The sequence below is a fragment of the Bathycoccus prasinos genome (genome assembly GCF_002220235.1).
Source record: "Bathycoccus prasinos genomic : Chromosome_10".
Lineage (NCBI taxonomy): Eukaryota > Viridiplantae > Chlorophyta > Mamiellophyceae > Mamiellales > Bathycoccaceae > Bathycoccus > Bathycoccus prasinos.
Window position 1 is genome coordinate 741,651 of NC_023999.1, and position 16,568 is coordinate 758,218.

General features: G+C 47.6%; 9 protein-coding genes across 9 annotated transcripts; 5 read left to right on the forward strand and 4 right to left on the reverse strand.

Annotated features, from left to right (window-relative positions):
* Positions 1 to 94: 94 nt before the first annotated feature.
* On the forward strand, positions 95 to 1,429 carry Bathy10g03990 (unknown protein; the record flags this gene model as incomplete). Its single annotated transcript, XM_007510448.1, has 1 exon — positions 95 to 1,429. One exon carries the CDS (start codon positions 95 to 97, stop codon positions 1,427 to 1,429), a length of 1,335 nt encoding a protein of 444 aa, XP_007510510.1.
* Positions 1,430 to 1,585: 156 nt separating this feature from the next.
* On the reverse strand, positions 1,586 to 4,591 carry Bathy10g04000 (predicted protein; the record flags this gene model as incomplete). The annotated part of the gene is made up of 1 exon (XM_007510781.1): positions 1,586 to 4,591. One exon carries the CDS (start codon positions 4,589 to 4,591, stop codon positions 1,586 to 1,588), a length of 3,006 nt encoding a protein of 1,001 aa, XP_007510843.1.
* A 130-nt stretch (positions 4,592 to 4,721) lies between these two features.
* Positions 4,722 to 7,436, reverse strand: Bathy10g04010 (predicted protein; the record flags this gene model as incomplete). Its single annotated transcript, XM_007510618.1, has 1 exon — positions 4,722 to 7,436. One exon carries the CDS (start codon positions 7,434 to 7,436, stop codon positions 4,722 to 4,724), a length of 2,715 nt encoding a protein of 904 aa, XP_007510680.1.
* A 319-nt stretch (positions 7,437 to 7,755) lies between these two features.
* On the forward strand, positions 7,756 to 10,794 carry Bathy10g04020 (histone deacetylase; the record flags this gene model as incomplete). Its single annotated transcript, XM_007510690.1, has 1 exon — positions 7,756 to 10,794. One exon carries the CDS (start codon positions 7,756 to 7,758, stop codon positions 10,792 to 10,794), a length of 3,039 nt encoding a protein of 1,012 aa, XP_007510752.1.
* Positions 10,795 to 11,041: 247 nt separating this feature from the next.
* Bathy10g04030 (predicted protein) lies at positions 11,042 to 11,548 on the forward strand (the record flags this gene model as incomplete). Its single annotated transcript, XM_007510392.1, has 1 exon — positions 11,042 to 11,548. One exon carries the CDS (start codon positions 11,042 to 11,044, stop codon positions 11,546 to 11,548), a length of 507 nt encoding a protein of 168 aa, XP_007510454.1.
* A 113-nt stretch (positions 11,549 to 11,661) lies between these two features.
* On the reverse strand, positions 11,662 to 12,795 carry Bathy10g04040 (predicted protein; the record flags this gene model as incomplete). Its single annotated transcript, XM_007510610.1, has 1 exon — positions 11,662 to 12,795. One exon carries the CDS (start codon positions 12,793 to 12,795, stop codon positions 11,662 to 11,664), a length of 1,134 nt encoding a protein of 377 aa, XP_007510672.1.
* A 152-nt stretch (positions 12,796 to 12,947) lies between these two features.
* Positions 12,948 to 13,709, forward strand: Bathy10g04045 (predicted protein; the record flags this gene model as incomplete). Its single annotated transcript, XM_007510697.1, has 1 exon — positions 12,948 to 13,709. The coding sequence occupies one exon, from the start codon at positions 12,948 to 12,950 to the stop codon at positions 13,707 to 13,709; it is 762 nt and encodes a 253-aa protein (XP_007510759.1).
* A 50-nt stretch (positions 13,710 to 13,759) lies between these two features.
* On the reverse strand, positions 13,760 to 14,347 carry Bathy10g04050 (predicted protein; the record flags this gene model as incomplete). The annotated part of the gene is made up of 1 exon (XM_007510387.1): positions 13,760 to 14,347. The coding sequence occupies one exon, from the start codon at positions 14,345 to 14,347 to the stop codon at positions 13,760 to 13,762; it is 588 nt and encodes a 195-aa protein (XP_007510449.1).
* A 508-nt stretch (positions 14,348 to 14,855) lies between these two features.
* Positions 14,856 to 16,565, forward strand: Bathy10g04060 (asparagine-linked glycosylation protein 11 homolog; the record flags this gene model as incomplete). The annotated part of the gene is made up of 1 exon (XM_007510410.1): positions 14,856 to 16,565. One exon carries the CDS (start codon positions 14,856 to 14,858, stop codon positions 16,563 to 16,565), a length of 1,710 nt encoding a protein of 569 aa, XP_007510472.1.
* Positions 16,566 to 16,568: the final 3 nt, after the last annotated feature.

The following is a 16,568-nucleotide window of genomic DNA, read 5'->3' on the forward strand; positions in this document are numbered from 1 at the left end:
GGAAAAACGGCAAAACTTCTCAACGAACACAAAAACACTCGTACTTTAAAGAAGAAGAAGACGTTCTTAAAATAATACCACATATATAATACTAATGGGTGAGGATTTTGAGAGAACGACGAGAGTGGTGTCGGTGGTGAGAGTGAAACGGAAGCGAGGCTCGCAAAAGGCGGCGGAGGTTTTGTTTTTGCAAGGAAAAGACGAGGAAGAAGAAGATGAACGAAAAGGAAACGATACAAAAGGGACGGACAACACGAATGGGATGAAACGAAGCATCAAGAAGAACAGGTATACGAATACCAGCAACAACAGAAGCGCGATCAAAAACATAAAAAACGACGACTTTGTCAAAGGCAGATACGACCGGGAGCTGGCGGCGCAGTTAGACGCAGTTTTAGGCGGTGGGAGTCAAGCGCTGCCTTTTCGTCGAAATTCTCATCAGACGACAAAAGAAGGTGAAGGTGAAGGAGACTTTGACGAGGACGAGGACGAGAAGAAAACGAAGAAGAAGAAAAGCAATAGAATGCTGAAAAAGTTCGTAAGATTAACGAGAGAAGCGGGGATGGAACAAAACGACGCGAGAGATGCGCAGACGGTGAAGACGTTGTTAGAGAGCAGAAGAAAAGGAGAGGATGGTGGCGGCGGTAAAACCACCAAGACCGCGTCGACGAGGACGAGGAAGACGACAAAACGGACGTACGAGGAAGTTAAGGTTATGAGCGAAGAAGAGAGCATGAAAAGTGTGACGACGACAAGGAGAGATCATAATATCACCGACGAGGAACAAAGGAAGAAGAGAAATGTTCTGTCGTCGTCGACGACGACGACCGATTCTACGAAAGAGGTGTTTTATTGCTACGACATTTTGTGCCTGGACGAGGAAGAGGAAAAGATAGAAGAAGAAGAAGAAAAGGAAAAAGAAGGGAAAGAAGAGGGAAATAGAAATGATGAAGAGATAGAGTTAGAAGATCAGATTTTGATGAACTACATGCCGATGGTAAAAGAGTACACGGAGAAAAAGAAGAAAGAAGAAGAGGACGCGGATGGGAATTGGGTGTACGACTTGTACGTGCTCGAGCAAGACGACGTCGTTCCAAAGAGGGAAGGAGGTACCGTTGAAACGGACGATATCATTTGCGAAGAACCAATCGTCAGAGTGTCTGATTTCTTAGATAACGCAAACGTAGAGCATAACTTACACGAGAACGAATATTTCTCGGAGGACGATAGCGAAGATAGCAACGCGGAAAATTATTACCGAGGGGATTACCCGGAGGAAGATACTGACGATGACGACGGATTTTTCGACGACGGCGGCGACGACAGCGACAGGGACGAGTGGGACGTCGATGACGAGTACGATTCCGACGAAGGAGACGATGGATATGGGAGACACCGAAGCGACCACGGCAGCGGGTGGGGAGTTTAATAATTTATACTTTTGTTGTTGTTTAAATACCTAATTTGGGCAAGCTCTTCCGTTAAAAGCCCTCTCTGACGATGATGATAAATATCTCTATCTCTATTTACACACGCACACACACACGCACGCACGCACGCACACTCTCTACAAATCATTAAACACTTACACTCTCTTTACCTTGCAGTGCTCGTCCAACCACTCGCTCGTTTCCGCCATGACGTGCAACACCGACTCCAAGCCGCGATACCCGTGATTCTCGTGCGGTAAAACGACTAATTTTGCTTGCGCGCCGTTCCCTTTCAGAGCCGCAAAAAATCTTTCCGATTGCATGACATTCGTTCCCGAATTCGGATCGTCTTCACCATGGATTAATAATATAGGTTTCTTCACCAAATGCGCGTTGTTAAATGGTGACATTTTAGAATAGACATCAGGCGCTTCCCAAAAGGAGCGCTCTTCCGCTTGGAACCCGAAAGGCGTTAACGTTCGATTGTAGGCACCACTTCGCGCGACTGCGCAACAAAACAAATCGGGAGCGTGTGCGAGTAAGTTTGCAGCCATAAAAGCTCCGTACGAATGCCCGCCAACCGCGACGCGATCTTTATCCGCTACGCCTCTTCGAACGACTTCGTCCACCGCCGCTTTCGCCCCGGCGACCAATTGTTGCACGTACGTGTCGTTTGGTTCGGCATCGTCGTCGTCACCTTGGGCGATGATGGGAAGTGCTGGACCGTCCAAGACTGCATATCCTCTCGCTAACCATACGAGAGAGGATTGCGGAGAGATGCCTGTGAATCTAAACGGCGATTCTCGCAACTGAGACGCTGATTCTGCATTTTTGAATTCTCTCGGGTACGCCCAAATTAACAAAGGAAGCGGACCGTCTCTTTTAGCATCGTACCCAGGTGGGGTGTATAAAGTCCCGTTTAGCTCAACGCCGTCGTCTCTTTTATACTTGATGATTTCCTTGGGAGGATCGGATAGTTGCGGGTGCGGATGCGGGAAATTCGATATTTTGGTCTCCCTCACCGGCAACATGCACGGGCCTTCCACTCGTTCTTTTTCAAACTCTTCTACGATGTTCGAATCACCGTTGTCGGTATTGAGCGCATATTTCGCATCTTCGCCGCTCTTGTAATCGAAGGATGTTTCGTAATATTGGACGTATTCCGACGGCGATTGTTTCGTCGTCAATATGCGCATCGTTTGCAAAGTAATCTGCTCTTCGCCGTTTTCACCATAATCCGAAAGCAAACTGCCGCACGAGAATAATTTCTCCTTCTTTGGCGAACGCCACAACCTTTTCGCTTTACCCGTATCGACGTCAAAAATGTCAAAGAACGGTCTGTTTCCTTTCGGGTTTGCTCCGGAACCTTGTAACAGTAATTTTGCACCAGTCTTTCCAGTCGCCGTGCCTTCGCCCAACGGCGTTTCGCCTTCCACGCGCGCGAGGACGTACGTCCCCAAATCCGTTCGTCTCGTCACAAATCCTCCTGGATCGCCGTAACTGTCCTCGTAGTTTCTTTCCCAGAGTATGTTTTGCTTCTCCTCATCGCTGATCGGAGTCGATGCGTAGGAATCCTTCTCGGCGTTTTCCTTGGGAGAGAAAGGCGCGACTCTCGACGTGCGCGTCTTGTACCAATTCTCGTACGCGATGGATAAATCGTCGCATCCCCACGCGTAACCGCTTAATCGTAACCCAGATTTATAGAATGCTTTCGGCGCATCCGTTTCTGCGGTTGGTTTCGTAAAATCAACCAAATACGAAATGTCTCTAGGATTGCCCTCGCCAACTTCGTTTCTTGGATCGCCCTCGTCTTGGCATTCCGTCCAATACAACGTCGCCTCTTTATCCGGACGCCAATTCACACCTCGCGGTCCGACGCGCGTCGAATTGGAAACGATCGGAATGTTCTCCGCCAAAGGCAAGTCGCAAATTTCTCTCAAGAACTTATCCGTCGACGCTTCGGCTACCCAGACTTTCTTCGGGAATCTGCCGCACGGCACGGCGTACGAGAACGGACGCTTCAAGCACTCTAAAATGACATACTTCCCACACGGACTCGGGTCAACGCGCGTGAATATCTTCTTCTCGCCGTTACACCACATTGTCGTTTTGTTCGTTTTAATGTTCGTTTTAACTAATTGTGATTCGCAATAATACTCAAACAATTTCTCATCCGTATCGTTCTTCAACAAATCTGCGTACGTTCGTGCCTGACGCACGTTCCCGGCCACGTTACTCTCGATTCTCGGCCCGAGCGGCGTTTTCGGTCTCTTCGGTGCGTTTTTCGGACGATCTTTAGGAATGACGCAACACAACAACTCGTCATCGTTCAACCACGAGTAGGATTCAAAAATCGTGTTCAGTTGGTAGTTTTCCGCCAACGAGGTGATTTTCTGCGCCGATTTCGTCGCCACATCCGCGATCCACAACTCGAGCGGCTTCCTCCCCGTCGCCGAAGACGATGGACTCTCGTCCTCGTCCTCGTGTTCGTCGCCGTGGAATCTGACCGTAAACGCCAACTTCTTCCCGTTCGGTGACCAACTCACAAAGTTAATCAACCCGTTCTCGGGCAGACCCGTGATGTCTTCGTACGCGCCGATGTCCGCTTCCGTCTTCGGAAACTTCCCAATCGACAACTTCACCGTGTGTCCCATCCTCGAACTCGAGTTCTGCTTCGTATCTATGCGGATCCCTCCTAATTTGAGCTCTTTTCTCGCCAATTCTGCCACCGGTGGATTATCTTTCGGCTTGTGCGAATACAACACTTGCGTTCGACTGGGAGACAACGAAATCGACGGCGCATCTGGACGCGTGACGAATACGGAGATGTCGTCCGGAGGGATTTTATACTTCGTCGACGCTTCTTCGTGATCATTATTCTTCCCATTATTACCATCCGAAGTAGCGCTCGCCGCGGTCGTCGTCACCTGTCGTCTCTGCGGAAGAATACTGTTGTTGTTCGTTTGCTTCGAAGGTGACGACGACAGCGACGTGAATTTATGGATAAACTGACGGAGCTTCGAAGAAGAAGAAGAAGACGAAGAGGAATTTTGAGTGGTAGAAGTCATCCTGTTGATTGAGGTGGCGTGATGATGATGATGATGCGGTTGGTATCTCCTCGATAAGCACGTGACGCTTGTAGTCGAGACTATCGTCTTCATTCCTCGTGCTTCTGAATGCGAAACTCGTTGGTAAAGTGATGAAAAAAATGCTGAAAAATTTGTCGTGAATCTGTTTTTTCTCTCTCTTCTTAATTACTACTTTTTGCTAAACTATTGTTATACTAAATTATTACTCGACAACTTTCTTCTTCTGCTCCAACCAATCCATGATGAACTTCTCCTCGTCGAAGACCACCCCGGCTCTGTTGTTGATGCTGGTATTTTTCGTACCGTCGATGTCAAAATCGTCGTCGGTATCAATCGTCGTTCTTTTCTTGACATCTTCGAAGGAGAACAAATCGCCGAGTTTCGTTTTCCTCGCGCGGCGATAGCCGTCTCTTCCGATGCCGAAAACCGTGCCGTGACTTTTCGCGACGGTACGTTTCTCCAACTTACCGTTTGGTTCGCACGTTTCGATGACAACGTGACCGCGTCGTTTGATCGGTGGACGGACGACTCGAGACCATAAAGGTTGGGAGGCCATGGCGACGGCGCGAGCTTTAGATTTCGTGGATTCGTCGAATATAAAGGTATCTTCGTCCTCGTCTTCTTCGCTTTCGTCGTCTTCCTCTTCCTCTTCTTCTTCTTCTTCGTCGTTATAATCGTCGTCCGAAGATGGGAGACTTTCAGAAGCAAAGAAAGCATCGACATCCGCATTGTTTTCTTCTTCCAAAATACGCAGAGCTTTCGATTCCGCGAGTTCCTCCGCTTGGTCTCTGGGTAACTTTTGAATCGCAACGTACGAAAACCTTTCGTCTTGATACGTTCGTCCTTTACCTCTTGCGAGCATCAACCGATGCGTCGCCGTTCGCTCGACGCGTTGCGAGAAGTGACACCACATTTGAGAAGTTGATTTTTTTTCGTTCGCAACGCTCATGGGGCATTTCTTATCGTGTTGGCAAGGCGCGACGACGTGAGCGTTTGATTTTACGCTGTTCGGTGCTGCATTCATTTTTTTCTCCGCATTACGCGCGTTGCGTTCTTCGTAATCTAACACGAGTTGCCTCACTCTTCGAACGAGTTTCGAACCTCGCGGCGTTCCTGGTTCAACAATCACTAAAACGCCGCCATCGGCCGTTTTGTCCCACAGTTGCCTCGCGAGCAAATCAACTTTGCGCATGCCGAACGTTTTGTTCGCGCCGCTGAGGTGCTTCGACGATGTCATTCCGGATTTAATTCTTCTTTCCTCGTTTTCTGCTTCCACCATGACTTCTCCGAGAGAATAGCACGCTAATACGAGGTCAAAAGAAGAAGCGCTTCTGTCTTGCAACGCGGCTAAAGAAGCGACGGACCTTTGCTTGGAACCTTCCGACCACGCTTCCGGCGTTGGAAATCTGCGATTGTTTCTCACGCTTTCCGGAACGAACGTGTCTTCGGACCACTGTATGGGTAAAGCATCATCGTCGTTATCGTCATAATTGTCGTCATAGTCCGTTGCTTTCCCGTTCTCGTCTTCTTTCGTTCCTAATTTCGTATCCTCCTCTCCCTCTTTTTCAGCTTCATCTCGCATGTACTCTTCCACTCGTTTGGCAAACACCATACCGTGGGAACTCTTGTCCACGGCGGCAAAGGCTACTCGATTATTACTCCTCGTCGACTCGTCGCGATCGTCACCGATGCTTTTTCTACCCGTTTTACTCATTCCGACGTGATCTCCAAAGACGTTTCGAGCTGCCATGGCGCCGACGAAAACACTCCCGGATCCAAAATCAAGAAGCGTCTCGGGAGAAAACGAAGCTACTTTCTCGTCCAAACTTCCTCCGTTCAATCGCAAGTGTATCTCATTCAAAACGTTCGTGATTGCACCGAGCGTCATCGGTGCGCGCGTTATCGCATACGCCGCAGCTTCGGTTTGATCGTATTTTGGCGCGTTTCTCCTTGATTGAATTTGTTGTCGAGGATCGTCCGACGACGCGGCGAAATCACCTAATTTTTTCTTCGCTCCCGTTCGAGTCTTCGCTTTACCCACAAACACCGCTTCTTCCATTTGCATCCGCCGCATTTTTCGCACGGAGAGTCTCGCTCCCCATTCAATGTCCGCGTCCCAATCTCGTTTCATAATCTCTACGTCGTCCTCATCTTCTCCGTCGTCTTCATACATCTTCGTTGCCGAATCGTTCATTCGACTTCTGTGACTACTATTTTTACTTCCTTTGACGTCCAATCCTTCTTTGACCCAACTCCTCACGCGAAAGTCTTCGGAACTGTCGTTAAAGTCGTCGACTTGGTCGTCGGGAAACCCTCTCGATGCAGTCCTCAACACCTCCAATAAACTCTTCCCTTTCCTCGCTAGTTGCTTATTCGAACTCCCTTCCGATTGTATCGCCTTCTTCACCGCTTTCTCGAAATGTTTCGGTAACTCCATCGAGTTCTTCCCGTTGTTCTCGTTGTTGTTGTTGTCGATGATGTAGTCGCTCTTGATGTCGTTATAAAAGCCTTTTCTGTTCGTCAGTCGATTGGTTTCAATCACGATCGCTTTCGCTGGGACGTTTGAGATTAACGACGACAATGATGACTCGATGTTCTTGGTTTTATTACCGTCGTCTTCGACTCTTGATGATGCTAAAGTTTTCAATCTCAAAGCTGGAGGCAACACGAACTCGTCCGCTTCTCGTACCATTCTTCTCCACGCGTTCTCGTTTGGATTTTCTTCAATTGAACCTTCTTCTTCTTCTTCTCTTTTTCTTTCTCTAATTCTTCTTCTGTTCTCGTCGTCGTCTTTGTCATCATCATCAGTTGACGCCGTCGCCGATGCAGATGCTCCTGATGATGTGCACAACGAACGAAAACGATTCTCTTCCGCCGCAGAAGCAAAACACGAACAACAACTCCTCCTGATACTCATCATCAGTAAAACTCTTTTCCTCGTCAAAAAGGGATACGTAATTGTCGTAAACCACATCTCTTTTTATGTATCCCAAAAGGCGAGAAGACAGAGTTTTGCAGAGGTGACTTTTGTGAGAGTAATGTAAATAAAGAGTTTTTGTGCTGTAGTAGAGATATGAAGATGATGCGCTTTTTTTCTTCGCTTTTTCTCAACTGCTGCTTTTTGTCACCCAAGTTTTTGATTGAAAATCGACAAAAAATTTTCGTGCATCACTCTGCCTCAAAATCAGAAATTATAAGAGAAAAAAAGAAAAGAATACACTCGTACAAAAAGAATCATGTTCGAGAATAATTCATCGGACGAGGAGACAGACGACGATGAAGGGCACCTTTTTCAAAGTCAGTTTCCAATTCACGATTTGTGCGACGCACGCGTACATTTTGAAGGTAATGGTGGTGGTGTCGGTGTTGCTGGAGAGAATTTGGAACGGTTGAGGAAAGCGTTGACGTTTCCAAAAAAGAAGAAGAAAAATGATGGAGAAGAAGGCGGCGGCGGCGGAGGAGAAGATGATGGTGATGATGATGAGGAAGAAGGAGAGGATGGTGATGAGGAAGAAGACTCGGACGACGAGAAAGATTTCGATCCAGATGCGGAAGAAGAAGAAGAAGAAGAAGAAGGGGAAGAAGAAGAAGATGGTGATGATGATGACAAAAACGAGAACAACGCTGGGAACGACGAGGGTGATGACGCTGCCGCGGAGGAGCAATTCAACACCAACTTGAAGCACGCGCTAAATCGTCGAGACGAGGACGGGCAAACGGCGTTGCACTGCGCGATTTTGAGCGGTCAAAATCTAATGGTGGAGATGTTGTTAGAGAAAGGCGCGGATCCGTTTGCAACTTTGGAAGGGTCTCCGCCCGTGCACATCGCGTGTACGATGGCGTCGTTCGCCAAGTTTCGCGAGGCAAGTCTCGAGATGGTAAAGGTATTGCTACCGCATTTGACTCGACACGATGTGGAGGATGATTACCACAGAACGGCGATGAGTATTGCCGCGCAACACGGGAGTAAAGAGATTTGCGCGTATTTGATTCAAAACTACGAAGCGCCAAACGAGGAGGACGATTTGAAGGCGTATTTGAATCAGAAAGATCGATCGGGGAGGACGGCGTTGATTTGGGCTGCTAATTATAATCGCGCGGATGTTGTGGAACTTTTGTTGGAAAACGATTCCAGCATGCTCAACGATACCGATAACGATGGGAATACGGCGTTGATTCACGCGGTGAGGAATAATAGCGCGGAGTGCGTGAAAGTTTTGATAAAGAGGAACGCGGACGCGGACATTGTCAATGCGAAAGAAGAAAGCGCGAAGTGTATCGCCAAAAGAAGAGGGTACGACGATTTGGTTTCTTTGTTGAACGGTAAAAAAGGTAAGAAAGAAACGACGCCGCCTGGTGTGAATGGCTTGATTATCGCCCCGGACGCGTGTTTGTTACACCACTCGTGTCCGGCCATTAAGAGAGGATGTTCATTTGATGTCCCTCCAGAAAACGTTCAAAGATTGACGTGCATCATGAACCCAGTGAATGGTACTCTGCGCGCGGCAGATTTCTCCGAGTCTTCAACCCTGAGCATAGACACGACGGAGTCGCCGGCGCAAATGGTGGACGTTTTACGATGCCACGAGTACAATTACATCAAAAAGGTGCAAAAAATTTGTGAATCTCTCCCAGACGTAACGGTACACTCCAGCGCGATTGGAACCATCGATGGCGATACCACGGTGTGTTCGCACTCATTTCACGCGGCGCTCTGTGCCGCTGGAGCGGCAATCAAGGCTGTCGATGCGGTTGTCATCGGTGAAGAGCATGAAAAGTGTCAACGCGTCTTCTGCGCGGTGAGACCGCCGGGACACCACGCGGGACCATTAGGACCAGTTGGCCTTCCTGGCGATCCAATTGGACAAGGGTCGCACGGTTTCTGTTTGATTAATAACGTTGCCGTTGCGGCAGCATACGCGAGGTGCGTGCACAGACACAAAGGCATCAAGAAAGTTGCGATCATTGATTTCGACGTCCATCACGGCAACGGTACCGAAGCGCTCGTCGCGAATACGGCACCGAGCGCGCCAAAAGTTAAAATCTCAACGCCTTGGAGCAGCGGAGAGATAACGACGAACACGTGTAAACCGTGGATGGATCCGGACACCGATAAGGATGAGATTTTCTTCGCGTCCGTGCACGGCTACGGAAGAATGTCAAATTTTTACCCCGGAACGGGACCGACGAAAGATACGAAACAAAGACAAGAACAAAATGATATCAATTTTGAAAACGAAGACAATAATAATAACACTAGCACGGAAAACGACAACACAGATACTGGATACGTTTCCGGGTACTCCTCCGCGGAAGACGAAGCCGCTGATGGCGTCGTCAAGGACGATCAAAAAGTGTTGGCGGAAATGGAAACGGCGACGTTTGAAAAGCCGCCACCGAGAATCGTTGACGTTGGTATGATTGGCGAAGGTAAACGCGCCGAACGAGGGAGTTCGTGGAGACGCGTTTGGCGAGCGAAAGTTTTACCCGCTCTGGATGAATTCAAACCAGACTTAGTGTTCATCTCCGCTGGTTTCGACGCGCACTCGAAAGATGCCATTCAAGGACCAGTCAATTTAGGCGTCAAAGAGTTAGATTACGAGTGGCTGACGAACGAATTGTGCGAAATTGCGAACAAACACGCCGGAGGAAGAGTTATATCAGTCTTAGAAGGCGGTTATCGGATTCAAGGCAAAGCTGTCTCTGCGTTTGGTCGCTCGGTTGCATCACATTGCAAAGCGTTGTTCGCCACGCACAACACCGATTGTTTCGACGAAAAGTTAAACGCGCGTATTTTGGAGAAAGAAGTCGCGAAAAAGCGAGAGCAAAGAGAGTTGGTGCGTTTAGAACGTTTAGAACGAGAGACCGAACAGTTGCGCAGAAGACAAGAGGAGAGAGAACGAGAACTTTTGCGATTGCAAGAGCTCGAAGAAAACGGCGGCGTCGAAACTGAAGAAGGAGGCGCGCCTACTGAAGCGGCTGAAGCGGCAGCACCACCGCCGGCGGAGGTGCAGGAAGTGGGAGGTAAACGTCGTCGTCGCGGTGGTGCGGTCGATTACGCCGCCCTCAACGCGAAAATGCTCGAAGAGCAACAGCAAGAACAGAAACAAAAAGAAGAAAAAGTAGAAGAACAAGATCCGCCGGCGGTTCCCATCGTTATTGACGGCGACGACGAGGAGAACGAGAATGTTGACGAAGAAAACATGGAGGAAGACGATGAGGAGGACGACATGGACGCCGAAGAAGAAGACGAGGAGGAATTAGCAGACGCTTGAATATAATAAATAACGCATTCTCTAAACGAGAGAAAGAGAGAAAGAGAGAGAGCGTTTACATGTTCACATTATTATTTACGAACAAGAGGTACTCGACGACATCGAAAAAAGATCAAAATCTCAAATCAAAATATCTCGAAAAGAGATAAAATTCTCTCACAACTTGAGATAAGCACAACACACACACACACACACACACTTTACTTACGCCTTTAATAAAATGATTGCCCAAGCCTCGTCGACGACGATGACGATGATGACGACTACGACTGCTTCGTCTCGGTCCGCTGTCGTCGCGAAGAAGAACTCTTCCTCCTCTTCTTCTTTCACATCATCATCATCATCATCATTAAAAGCCATCGGGAACAGGAACACCAAGAATACTAATAATAAAAAGAACAACAACAACGTCGTCGTCGCGAGAGCTTCGCTCATGGATGATCAGTACGAAGTCATTTCTAATCTCGCGAAAGGTGGTGGTGGTGGTATCCCAGGCGTGGACACCTCGGAATTCGATCAGATGTTCATCAACGTCGCGTCGTTTATTCTCCCAGCCTGGGGGATCATCGTCGGGACTATTTTCGTCTTTGGCACCATAGCGAAAGTGGCGTTCCCGGAGAAATACGACGAAATGACGACGAAAGCGGAGAAGGAATCGTTTAAAGGACAGATTGATTTGGATAACTTGAGCGCTGACGATTTGGCGGCGGTTGCGGAGTTGGAAGCGGAAATGAAAGCGAAAGGCAAAATGTAATTAGAAAGATATTATTATTATGAATACTGAAACAACAACATACGTATCACAACGTGCCGTGTTATGAAACGTACGCGCTCCTCAACGCGCTGAACACTTTTACTACCAACATTCTAAAACCCAGGGACGAGCGAGCAGCTCTTCTCTCTGTACTCTTTATACCCAGGCGCATCGCCGTACTTCTCCAGAGCGTTCTTATCGCCTCGTTTACTCGCCATGGTCATCAAAAACAAAATGAACGCGCATCCGATGGAAGCCGGAATGAACGTGGACCATTTCGTCAACATAGCAGGCACGCCGGCGACGTATAACCCGAGCCAAAAGAGAATTTCGCCCAAATAGTTCGGGTGTCTGCAAAACGCGTAAGGGCCTGTTTGGCAAAACTTGCCTTCGTTCTTTTGATAATGGAAATATTTCCATTGGTCCGCAACCGCTTCTAACACCAACCCGACGTATTGCATGACAACGCCAGCCTTCAAAATCTCGTGGTGCGCGACCACGTTCGCGTGTTGATAGTGGAAAAGCATGGGAGAAGCCATCAAGGCGTAAATAAACCCACACCCTACGATGACCATCGTTTTTTGCAAAAAGGACTTGCTGTTCTGCGCCTCGGGCGACGCCTTCGCCTTCTTCCCCCAGTCCTTCCACGTCTTCGAGCGAATGGCTAAGAAGATGCCCAATCGTAAACCGTAGAGTAAACCTCCCAATATGTGCAGCTGACAGAGTTCAGGTAAAAGAATTCCACTGATGCTTGCTGATTTCAACAATATTCCCGCGCTCGCCGCGACCGAGAGACCGTACCCGACGCTGAAAGAATACACCGGGTTAATGTACGCCAAAGTGACGGGTAAAATTGCCGCCGCGGTAAACACCGGAAACGCCAGTGGACTTGCCGCCGACAAACTCGCCGCTACCGCCGCGCACATGGCGACTGGTTTCGCGGCAACCACCGCAGTTGCCGGCGTTTTCTTCGCCGCCAACTCAAACAATGGTGATATAAATTTTTGCTGACTGGATGTCTTTGTTACGACTTGGCGTTCTTTTGTTGTTGTTGTTGTTCTTAATAATTTGATTCTCTTCCCTCGAACAGACCCCGAAGAAAAAGAAAACAAATGCGAAGAGGATTTTGAGGAGGAGGACTTTGAGGAGGTGCGGATGGTAGGGGTTGTGTTATTGCTCCTCCTCGTCGTCGCGAGAGGAGAGACACTACTCACAGCAGAAATTGAAGCAGTTGAAGGGGAGACCATGTACCAATTTTACGAGTAATTGATGAGATTTGAGTGCAAATGAGGGAATTTTTTTCGTTTGTTTGTTTGTGAATTGTGGGAAGAAGAGAGAGAAAAAATTAACGAGAAGACATTTCCTCATTTAGTCTTACTTCCTGTTCTCTGTTTCGGAAATGACCTTTGTCTCTTCTAATATAGTATTCATCGCGCAAACAAAAGCCTCCTCCTCTTCAGGAGCATCATCTGCTTCAAGAATCCCCAAACTCGCCGCATCGTTGTTGTCGAGGTCGAGGACGACGACGAGCGTAATAATAAAACGACGACAAAAACGAAATGAATCTTTTTTGTATTCAACGACGACTTCTTTAACGACAACAACGACAACGAGTGCATCACATTCATCAACGCTGCCTCGACTTTTGTCTCTTCAAAAGCATACGCTAGCAGACGACGGGGAAGGTGGTTCCTTTGTCTTCTCTTCGAGGAGACTGTTGTTCTCTAACGCAGGAAAAGCATCATCATCATCGAGTAGTAGTAGTAGTAGTAGTAGTAGTAAAAAAAAGAGGAGTCAAAACAAAAGGAGTCACCACAAAAAGACAATCAAGTGCGAAAGCGAAACCCGAATAGCGTCAGTGTTGACCTCTTTACCGCAACGCTTGGATTTATATTTCCAACGACGATCGTATCGGATGCTTTTATGGAAAACTATCTTTATTTTTGTTGGTTTTTATTTAGCTTCGGTGATTACTTTATCGTTTGGCGCGTTGGGCATCAACGACGTCGTCGCCGGCGCGTTGTGCGTGTTCGTTTACGAGACGATCACGAGGTGGTATTATAAAACGAGCAGACCTGGGAGGAAGTTGGAGTTTGTGAATTGCTTCAAGTTAGGGCTGGTGTATTCCTTAATTGCAGACGCGTTCAAGCTAGGTTCGTAATCATCATCATCGTTATTGTTATTAATATTATTATTCTACTCGTAAATATATTAATCTTCCTTCCCGTATTGAGGGCGATACTCCACGTCTACTTCCATCCCTTTCTCGTCTATTTGTCGCAGCGCTTCGTAGACTCCCACACCGACAGAAACCGATAAATTTAAACTCCGCACGTGCTCTTCGTCGATGGGTATTCTCCGAATCCCTCCCGTCGCTTCGCAGTGTTTGTGCGCGTTCTCTGGTAAACCGCTGACTTCGCTCCCAAAGAGCAACCAGTCTCCCGGTTTATACGCGCCTCGCGCGCAATGCGACTTCCCTCCAAACTTTGAAAACGCGACTAATCTTCCTCTTTTCGACGCTTCAATCTCTTGCCAATACGTATAAAACGCGTCGTACGATTCGTGCACTTTCACGCAAACGCTTTGCCAATAATCCAAACCCGCGCGTTTCAACTTTGCGTCGTCGAGCTCAAAACCTAACGGTCCCACCAAATGTAAAGGCACTTGCGTCGCCGCGCACGTGCGAGCAATCGTCCCGGTATTCCCGGGAATTTGTGGACACACTAAAACTACGGTCAAATCTGTTCTTTGCGATGAGGAGGCGAGTTCAATCCCTCGGACTTGTTGCGCCGATGCCATTATTTGTATATCCCTTTTTCTTCCTTGTTGTTGTTGTTGTTGTTGTCTTTTATTGTGGTGGTGGTTATTCAATGATGATGATGATTTGCAACAGTTTTGTCGTCGTCTGAAGTAATAAGAAGAGAGTTTTGTAAAGGCACAGCGAGATGATGATTTATGCGTCGAAGTTGCAAGCATTTAATAATAAGCCTTTGTGTCTTACTCTCGATGTTGTTGTTGTCGTTTTGCGGGCGGTTTATTCTTAGTATTATAGAGTAGTAGATTAATTAGGGGAATACAAAAAAAATGAGGGAAAAATTATTTGTCTCAAGTTCCCTCCCTCCAAAGACAACTCTAAGAACACACAATTTCTACAATTTATAACCATCATCACTTTATGATGATGAGCTCCTTCTTTTCCTTCTTTTCCTTCTTTTCCTCCTCTTTTGAAAACGGTCTCGAGATAGATTTCCTCTTAGTATGCGTATTAAACGCGATAAAACTCTCGTACGCGGTCGTTTTGCTCTTAATGTCTTTGACGTTTCTAAACGTAAGAGTGCAAAGATTAGATTCGATTTCCAAAAACGTCTCCTCGACGTCGACGATGTTTCGACCGAAATCGATTGGTTTCTTCCATCCGTTCACCTCGGATGGTGGTGGAGGGGAGAGGGTTTTGTGGCAATTCGTGAAACTGATGAGAGAGAAGTATCCAACCGCGAGGGTGGTGATTTATACCGGAGATAAATGTGATGATGGGAAGAGGAAGAAAAAGCTAATATTGGAACGAGCGAAAGAGAGATTCGGTTTAGATATAGATATTGATGATGATGATGATGATGATAATAATAGTGACAACAATAAGAATCGACGACGAGGTACAATAGAGTTCAAAAGGGTGTACTTTCGAACGTTATCGCAAAGCAAATGGTATCCGGTGGCGACGATTCTCGGGCAAATGTTTGGTATCGTCGTCGTCGCCGTAGAAGCGATATCCGGGTTCGCGCCGGATGTGTTCGTGGATACAATTGGAGCGGCGTGGGCGTACCCGTTTATTCGTTTCTTTTGCGGCGAGAGCACGAAAATTGTTTCGTACGTGCACTATCCGACAATCAGTAGCGACATGCGCGAACGCGTCCAAAAAGGAAGTTTGATGTATAACAACCGCGTGTTTTTCGCAAAAATTCCAGTTTTGAAGCAGATTAAGATTGTCTATTACACGATTCTAATGTCGTTGTACGGGTACTGCGGAGGTAACTTTGCGGACGTCATCGTTGTCAATTCAACGTGGACGAAAAATCACATCGATCGACTTTGGGGCGCGTTCGCCAAGAGGAGGGCGAGAAGGACGAAAAAGAAACTCGCGCCGAGACGAGCGAACGAAGGCGAAGCAATTGTGGTGTATCCACCGTGCGACGTATCGTCGGTAGAATTAAAAGTAAAAGAAGAGAGTATTACTACTACCAAGGTGCTAGCAACGACGACGAAACTGATTCAGTTGAAAAAGAGGCCTCCGCCTTCATCGCTTCCGGATGCCGCCGGCGACGGTGACGACGACGGCGACAAAGAAGTGAAAAGGAGTCGACAAGAAAACAACACGCCGTACGTAAAGAAAGCGAAGCGTTTGATTTTGGGAGAGTATAAAGTGCCACACTTCTCGGCTATTGCGGTTGGTCAGTTTCGTCCGGAAAAGAACCACAAACTTCTCTTGGAAAGTTGGAAACTGATGAAGACAAACGTCAAGACGAATAAACATCCGGCGTGCGAAAAAGCTGTTTTGAAACTCGTCGGAGGATTGCGAGACAAGAACGATTTGCGGAGATACAACGCGTTAAAAGCGATGGTCAAAGAAATGCGCATCGACGATTCCGTGGAGTTTTATCACGATGTCGATAACGCGACGTTAAAGGAACTTTTACAACACTCCATCGTCGGTTTACACGCCATGACGGATGAACATTTTGGCATTTGCATCGTCGAATACATGGCGTTTGGAGCCATTCCAATCGCGCACAACTCAGGTGGGCCCAAAATGGACATCGTTCAGCACGGCGTGGACGGATTTTTAGCCTCCGATGCGACGTCGTATGCGGCAGCGTTGGAAGGCGCCTTCGGCATGAACGACGAAAAGTTGAGAGAAATGATTGAAAACGGCAAGAGGAAAAGTTTGCAATTTAGCGAGGAAAGCTTCAACGCCGGAATGTACGACGCGCTGAAAACTATGGGAGGTTTCGCGCCTTAGTGT